At 39.2% G+C, this 9,025-nt stretch overlaps 1 protein-coding gene across 1 annotated transcript in view; it reads left to right on the top strand.

Moving 5' to 3' along the window:
- Window positions 1-9,025, top strand: part of PI4K2A (phosphatidylinositol 4-kinase type 2 alpha) — a 34,577-nt gene that overhangs the window by 18,977 nt on the left and 6,575 nt on the right. Inside the window, exons 3-5 of the mRNA XM_006756593.2 lie at window positions 2,261-2,392; window positions 2,954-3,107; window positions 8,137-8,198. Coding sequence (XP_006756656.1) covers window positions 2,261-2,392; window positions 2,954-3,107; window positions 8,137-8,198 — 348 coding nt within the window. The remainder of the gene's footprint in view (window positions 1-2,260; window positions 2,393-2,953; window positions 3,108-8,136; window positions 8,199-9,025) is intronic.

Here is a 9,025-nt window from a genome sequence, read left to right as displayed (position 1 = left end):
CCCCTGACGCCTCTGTCAGAGGCGTCAGGCCTGGGCAAGGGGCCGATCCTGCGATTGGAGGGTGATGGGGGTCAACGCCTGAGGGCTCCCAGTATGTGAGAGGGGGCAGGCTGGGCTGAGGGACACTCCCCCCACACACTCCAAGTGCACGAATTTCGTGCACCGGGCCCCTAGTATATATATAAAAAAGTCAGCAGCAACAAAAATACTTGTCTTCTATGAGACTGATATGACACAGTACTTTGCAAACTTAACAAAAAGCTGCTGGAGAATAGTAAGAGGAAGCATCTCTCCCTACCCTATCCCCGCGTCCCCACCCTGTGATAGGATTCTAGCCAGTTGATCAGAGCATCTGTCACTAAGGAAACGGGGCTCACGTTGCAGTGGAGCCTCAAGTAGTAAGGCTCTAATTTTCATTTGGTAGCTGTCTCTGTTCTCTGTTCCAGTAAGGTTTCAGGTTATGATAATTTCATTAGTCATAGGGAAAAGGGGGCTGTTATGAAGAGTGATTGCAAATAAATCTGATGTGGGAAAAGGTGGTTTATGGCCCAAAGAACTAGGGTTTCACCATGTAAATTGGTAAGATAGGATAGTCTTAGGAAAGCCCTGTTTTCCCTTTATTCCTGGCCTGAGTTTCCCGATTTATAAGGCAATGAGTGCCATTCTGCAATACCTTACACATACATTTTAGGTACTCCTTTAACACTGGTTGGATGTGTTAAAGGAGGGAAGGAGGGAATTATTTTGCCCCTTCCTATATCATTCATGGGCAAAATAATTAGTTTATTTGTAATGAATTTTGCAAGGCTTAGGAAAAGAACTTTCTTATAAATTTGATTTTGCATATTTATATGCGAAAAGCCACTTGTTGCTGACTCTGAAAAAAGCTTATAACTCATTTATTCATGCACTTAATATTTTTGAACATGTGCCAGACACTATTTGGGAATGCTAATGTGAGTAAAATGTTCTCTTCCTCCCCTAATTTCATTAGTCTTAAGAAAGATGTTAGCTATACATATGGATGATCACAAGGCAATGTGATAAGTGTGATAATAGGTGTACATATGGATTATGCACACAATGTGACAATCAAGTATAACATTGATGGCCCATTAAATTTTTTTTTTTTGAATAGGCAATGCATGTATCTAGTGCTAAAATCAGAAAACACAGGAGAGTAAATGGAGAAGAGTAATTCAGCTTTCCTCCCAGCCCTGTCTTCCAGCCACTCAATTTCATTTCTCAGAGACAGCTGCTATTATTAGTTTCTTGTGTAATATTCCAGATATAGTCTACATAAATATTAATTGTGGTGGGGGAGAAAGAGGGGTCCTAATATATTTTGACTTTGGGTGGTGGGCACATGGTGCAATATACAGATCTTATAACATAGAAAGCCACACCTGAAACATATATATTCATGTTGACCAATGTTACCCCACTACATTTAATAAATAAAAATTTTAAATTAAAAAAATAAAACAATTCACTAAAAATTAAAATTAACTTTAATGTTTACTTTTTGAATGTGAATAATTGCACATTGTATAAAATTCAAAAGGAAATAAAAGGGTATAGCATAAATTGCAATTTGTTGTTGTTTTTTTAATTCTCACCCGAGGATATTTTTACCATTGATTTTTAGAGAGAATGGGAGGGAGAGGGAGAGACAGAGAGAAACACCAATGTGAGAGAGATACATAGATTGGTTGCCTCGCACTTGCCCTGACTAGGGCCAGGAGCCTGCAACCAAGGTACGTGCCCTTAACTGGAATTGAACTTGGGACCCTTCAAGGCCGATGCTCTATACACTGAGCAAAACTGGCTAGGGCGCAATTTGTTTTTATTTGGAGAGAAACAGGCATTGGGCCATCTTCTCCTAATCCAGAAGGTAGTATAAATCATGTCAGCTGCTGTAGCAGCCTCTGAATCACAGTGGTTTAATATAATAGGAGTTTATTTCTAGCTCACATCATAAAATCTTGCCAGTTAGGCAGCTCTCTGAGGTCCCATGTCATTCCACGTAGTGACAAGGTGTCTAGGGTTCTTCTGTGATATGGTTTGTCAACATTTCATTGGCCCAAACTGGTCATATACTCCATCTAAGCTGCTAGGAACACTGAGAGATGTATTTTTTATGTGTGCCCTAGAAGAGGAACAGTATTGGTGAGCATCAAGCTATTCTATGCCATAGTGGGATAGTTTTTTAAACTTGACTCTACCTCTAACCTAGGTATCTCTTCTCTTTCAACTATAGGTAGTACACATGGCCAGTGAGACCTTCAACTATAGTGCCATTGACCGAGTGAAGTCCAGGGGCAAGCGGCTTGCGCTAGAGAAAGTGCCAAAAGTTGGGCAACGGTTTAACCGCATCGGGCTACCACCAAAGGTATAGACTACATTTATGTGATTTATCAAAGGTGATGACTTACAGTGCCATAGTCATCCAAGTGGTGAAGCAAGTTGTGTATAGACCAGGGATGGGGAACATCCGGCCCTGCAGGTGGGACTCAAAATTCAATAAATCTAGGAGCTTCTTTCATAGCAACATAAGTTTATATTAAGTGAATTATATTAAGTGAATGATGTTATAAATATCCAAATGGCCCTTGGCAGAAAAAAGATTCCCCACCTCTTCTATAGACTCATATATGGACATGTGAATAGCCTGCCCTGAGGATCCTGTCCTTCATTTCTGTTAAGGGCCTAAAATCCTAACTTTCTCCCTTTACTCCTTTTGACCATTTGGATGGGTTTCTTGAATTTGGACAGGCAGTCACCATCACAGCCCTTTTCTCCTGTACTTGCAAGGAGATGAAGTAAATATCTTGAAAATGTTTTCCTCCTCTTATATAAAATTCACAAGACCTTAGTGGGTCCCTGGCTTACTCTTGTGATCTTTGAGTTTGGACTTTAGGGAAATAACTTTCTTCCTCTTTCTTGGTTGCAGGTTGGCTCATTCCAGCTCTTTGTTGAAGGCTATAAAGATGCAGACTACTGGCTACGGCGTTTTGAAGCAGAACCTCTCCCTGAGAACACTAACCGGCAACTACTGCTGCAGTTTGAACGTTTGGTGGTGCTGGATTACATCATCCGCAACACTGGTGAGCAGTGTAGTGGTCGTCTGCTCTGTGCCAGACTGATGAGGCATAGGAGGAGGCCTGGAGCCACACTGGCCAGAGCCCTAGTAATTTTTATAGCACCTAGACCTATCACAGGACAGTTTTGTCTTTAAGTACCTCAGATAAGTGGATTCTTACAGTATTTGTCATTTTGTGACTGGCTTATTTCATCTAGATATATAAAAGCCCAAGTGAACTTTACGACCGAACGACTGGTCGGCCAGTCGCTATGACGTGCACTGACCACCAGGGGCAGGTGCTCAATGCAGGAGCTGCCCCCTGGTGGTCAGTGCACTCCCACAGTCAACCTCCCGCGAGCCCTCCCCCCAGCCAGCTGGCCCCACAATAGGCCTCGATCACCAGCCAGGCTCAGGGACCTCACCCATGCATGAATTTGTGCACCGGGCCTCTAGTTTAGTATAATATCCTTAAGGTTTATTCATGTTGTGGCTGAATAGTCCATTGTATGTGTATATACCACATTTTGCTTCTCTGTTAACGGAAGCAACTTAGGTTGCTTCCATATTTTAGCTATTATAAATAATGCTGCTGTGAATATGGATGTACAAATATCTCTTTGAGATATTGCTTTCAATTCTTTGGAGTATATGCCAAGAAGTAGAATTGCTGGATCATATGGTAATTCTGTCTTTAATCTTTGAGAAATCACTATACTGTTTTCCACAGTGGCTATACCATTTTACATTCCCATCAACACTGCAGAAGAGCTCCAATTTTTCCACATCCTGGTCCATTTGTTATGTTCTTGTTGTTTGTTTTTTATAGTAGCCATCCTAATGAGTGTGAGGTGGTATCTCATTGTAATTTTGATTTGCATTTCCCAAATGATTAGTTACGTTGAACATATTTTCAAGTGATTGTTGGCCATTTGTATATCTTCTTTGGAGAAATGTGTATTCAAGTTCTTTGCCCATCTTCCGGTCAAGTTGTTTGTTTTATTGTTGTTGAGTTGTAGAAATTCTGGATATTCATTCCTTATCATATACATAATTTGCAAATACTTTTTTTCTATTCTGTGGGTTGCTTTTTTACTGTGTTGATAGTGTCTTTTGATGCAATTTTTAAATTTTCTAGAAGTCCAACTTGTTTATTTTTTGTTGTTGTTGTCTGTGTCTTTGGTATTATATCTAAGAAATAATTGCCAAATTCAATATCTTGAAACATTTTGCCCTTTCCTTTCTTTTAAGAATTTTATAGTTTTAGGTCTTAGATTTATGTCATGGATCCATTTTGAGTTAATTTTTGTATATGGTGTTAGGGAGGGTCCAATCTCATTTGTTGAAATCAATGTCTTTCCCCCACTGAATGGTCTTGTCATCTTTGTCAAAGGTCATTTGATCATATCTATGCAAAGGTTTAATTCTGGACTCTATTCCATTGGTTTATATGTTTGTCTTTACACTGTGTTCAGTACTATACTTTTGTAGCAAGTTTTGAAGTCAGGAACTTTATTCTTTTTCTAGATTGTTTTTGGCTATTCATGGTCTCTGGATATTCCATATGAATTTTAGGATGGGTTTTTCTATTCTGCAAAGAAAAGTGTTGTTTTTTTTTTTAAAAAATATATATTTTATTGATTTTTTTACAGAGAGGAAGGGAGAGGGATAGAGAGTTAGAAACACTGATGAGAGAGAAACATCGATCAGCTGCCTCCTGCACATCCTCTACTGGGGATGTGCCCGCAACCGAGGTACATGCCCTTGACGGGAATCGAACCTGGGACCCTTGAGTCCACAGGCCGATGTTCTATCCACTGAGCCAAACCGGTCAGGGCAAGTGTTGGGGTTTTGATAGGAATTGCATTCAAGCTATAGATTGTTTCAGGTATTAGTGACATCTTAATAATATTTTTTTCCTGTCTATGAACATGGGACATCTTTCCACTTTCTATGTCTTCTATAATTTCTTTCAGCATTGTTTTGTAGGATTTTTTTTTTTTAATCCTTACCAGAGGGTATTTTTCCCATTGATTTTCAGAGAGATTGGAAGAGGAACAGAGAAAAATAGAGAAGAAGAGAGAAAGAGAGAGAGAGGGAGAGGGAGAGGGAGAGGGGGGGAGAGAGAGAGAGAGAGACTATTATAAATGGAGGGTTATTATTATTATTATTATTTTCACTGTTAATATATAGAAATGCAGCTGATATGTTGATTTTGTATCCTGATACTTTGCTGAATGTGTCAATTTTAACAGTTTTTGTGGAATCTTTAAGGTTTCTACATACATGATTATACCATATGCAAACAGATAATTTTACTTTTTCCTTTCTGATTTAGACGACTTTTTCTTTTTCTTGCATAATTATTCTGGTCTTCCAATAGTATGTTGAATGAAAGTTATGTGAGTGAGCATCTGTGTTTTGTTCTAAATCTTAGAGGGAAAGCTTTTGGTCTTTCACATTGAGTATGTTTGCTATGGGTTTTTCACATATAACTTTTATTATATGGAGGGAGTTTCCTTCTATTCCTAGTTTGTTGAGTGTTTTTGGATGTTGAATGGATGTTGAATAATGTCTAATGCTTTTTCTGTAGCAATTGAGATCATCAATCTGTTAATGTGATATTTACATTGTTCCATTTTCATTGGTTGAACCATCCTTACATTCCAGTAATAAATATTAGTCATGGTGTATAATCCTGGTAATATGCTCTGAATTCAGTTTGCTAGTATTTTCTTGAGGATTTTTTTTTAATCCTTACTCAAGGATATGTTTTTATTGATTTTAGGGAGAGAGGAAGAGGGAGAAAGAGTGAGAGAGGGAAACATTGATGTGAGAGAGAAACATCGATTGGTTGCCTTTCATACACACCATGACCGGTGATCAGACCATAACCTATGTATGTTAAGTATGTGCCCTGACCAGGAATCAAACCCGCAACCGTCTGGTGTACGAGATGACACTATCAACTGAACTACCCAGACAGGGCTGTTGAGGATCTTTGCATAAATATTCATAACGGATATTGGTTTGTAGTTTCCTTGTTGTGTCTTTGTCTGACTTTGGTACAAAAGTAATGCTGGCCACATAGAATGAGTTATGGAGTGTACCCTTCTCTTCAATTTTTCAGAATTGTTTGAGGAGGATTGGTGTTAGTTCTTTCAATGTTTGGTAGAATTCACCAGTGAAGCCATCAAGTCCAGGGCTATTATTTGTTGAGAGACTTTTGATTAGTGATTCAATTTTCTTACTAGTAATAGGTCCACTCAGATTTTCTATTTCTTTTTGGTTTAGTTTTGGTAGGTTTTGTGTTTCTAGGACTTTGTTCATTTCATCTAGGTCAGTGGTCGGCAAACTGCGGCTCGCATGCCACATGCGGCTCTTTGGCCCCTTGAGTATGGCTCTTCCATTCCATAAAATACCATGTGTGGTCGCGCACGTATAGTGCGATTGAAACTTCGATTCCGGTCAAGAACATGTACCTCGGTTGTGGCACATCCTCAGTGAGGGGTGTGTAGGAGGCAGCTGATCGATATTTCTCTCTCATCGATGTTTCTAACTCTCTATCTGTCTCCCTTCCTCCCTGTAAAAAAAAAGCAATAAAAAATATATTTAAAAAAAATTTGGCTCTCAGAAGAAATTTCAATCGTTGTACTGTTGATATTTGGCTCTGTTGACTAATGGGTTTGCCGACCACTGATCTAGGTTATTCAGTTTGTTAGCATAAACTGCTCACAGTACTCTCATCCTTTTTTTATTTTTTTATTTCCGTAGACTCGGTAGTAATGTCCCTATTTTTATTTCTGATTTTAGTAATTTGTATATTCTTTTTATCTGCCTTAATCTTTATAGCTAAAGGTTGGTCAATTTTATTTATTCACTGAGACAACTGTTATATTTTAATTTTAGAGCATTTAGTTCATTTATAATGTCTGTATAGATATGTTAAGATTTTCATCTACCATCGTATTACTTGCTTTCTATGTTTTTCTACTTCTTTTAATCTCTCTTTCTCTCTATGCTATATTTTTCCTTTTCTTTTCTTACTTTTAAATTCTTTTATTATTATTTTATTGCTCCTCTCTTTTAGCTTAGAAGTTGTATATGCTTTGTCTTTTCTTTTGGTGGTTACCATGTGAATCCTTGATTTTCCAAATCTACTATTAATTGGTACTTTTACTATTTTCTTGGACAATGCAAAGATCTTAGAACCCATTAGCTCCATTTATCCATCTCCAGACTTTTATACTCTTATTGTCATGTTTTTTAATTATATATGTACTAGAGGCCCGGTACACAAAATTTGTGTACTGGGAGGGAGGTGTCCCTCAGCCTGGCCCATGTCCTCTCGCATTCCAGGACCCCTCGGGGTCATGGTCCAGGTCCCCTCGCTCCTTACCGCCTGCCTGCTTGCTACTCCTTACCACTGGGCTCGCTGCTCCTTAGCGGAGGTGGAGAGGCTCCTGCCACTGCTGCTGCACTTGCCAGCTATGAGCCTGGCTTCTGGCTGAGCGGCGCTCCACCTGTGGGAGCGCAATTACCACCAGGGGGCAGCTCCTGCATTGAGCATCTGCCTCCTGGTGGTCAGTACCCATCATAGCGACCCGTCATTCCACTGTTCGGTCGATTTCTATATTAGCCTTTTATTATATAGGATAGGATATGTATACATGCATATATAAACACATTTATATAAAACTGTAAGACAATACTATTGTCATTAATAATGACATTCACAAATAAACAGAAAAATGAACCAGTCATCCCACCTCTTAGCCTCTTCCCAAATCAGCAGGTGCTCTGTAGGAAAAGAAGTCACAAATGCTGGACATCCTTTCTAGATTTCCTTTCTCTCCCAGATCTTGATACTTTATCTCTTAATGATTTTATTAAAATCTCCAAAGCCTTCAGGAGATTTTAAAATATTTTACTTTGTAGTTGTTCTCAGTAGAGTGATTGGCCAAGTGTCCAAAATAACTAGTCCACCATGAAAATGAAAGTTGCCCCTGTTTTCTGTGGAATTCTTTTTGCTAACTTTATATTTCTGTTGATAGATCGCGGCAATGACAACTGGCTGATTAAATATGACTATCCAATGGATAGTTCTGGCTCTCGGGTAAGAGGTTCATTTACATCTTAAAGAAGAGGATGAAGTGGAGTATATGCATACAAAAGAATTAGGGGGTAGCACATATATTTAAAATTGATAGGTTAATGCTTGGTAGAGTTTTCCTCTATCTGCTTTTTAAGGAATATGCTACTAAATAATGTTAATGGGAATAAAATGAAGAAAAGTTCACATAAATGTGGGACATACTTTATGCCTTTCTTAGAGATTCATGTTGCATAGTAGCATAGAGAAGGTCTGAGAAGTTGTGCATTAAATGAACCTGTTTGATTTTGATTGGCCCAGTGATTTCTAAACTTTTGTGACCATAGAGCACATTTTTCACAACAGACCACACTTCCAAAGAACATCAGTTTAGAGAAAGCTGCTTAGCTTTCTTTCTTATAACATTATATATATATATTGATTTCAGAAAGGGGGAGAGAGAAACATCAATGATGAGAGAGAATCATTGATCGCTGTCTCCTGCACACCCCACACTGGGGATTGAGCCCACAACCCAGGCATATGCCCTGACTGGGATTTGAATAATGATCTCCTGGTTCATAGGTGGTCGTTCAACCCCTGAGCCATGCCAGTAGACTATGATGATTTGATATCCTATATAATAAAAGCCTAATATGCTAAGTGTCTGACCATTCGACCAGTTGCTATAACGCACACTGACCACCAGGGGGAAGATGCTCTGACTGGTAGGTTAGCTTGCTGCTGGGATTCAGTCAATCGGGATTGGGTGAGATGGGCCAGACACGTCCTGGAGCCCTCCCACCAGCACAGCCCGATCGTTCACTGGTGGCGTCCCTTGCTGGCCTGTG

This window comes from Myotis davidii, unplaced genomic scaffold (genome assembly GCF_000327345.1).
Source record: "Myotis davidii unplaced genomic scaffold, ASM32734v1 scaffold332, whole genome shotgun sequence".
NCBI lineage: Eukaryota > Metazoa > Chordata > Mammalia > Chiroptera > Vespertilionidae > Myotis > Myotis davidii.
Note: the sequence above shows the minus strand (reverse complement) of the source record. Positions and strands in the feature narration are given on the sequence as shown.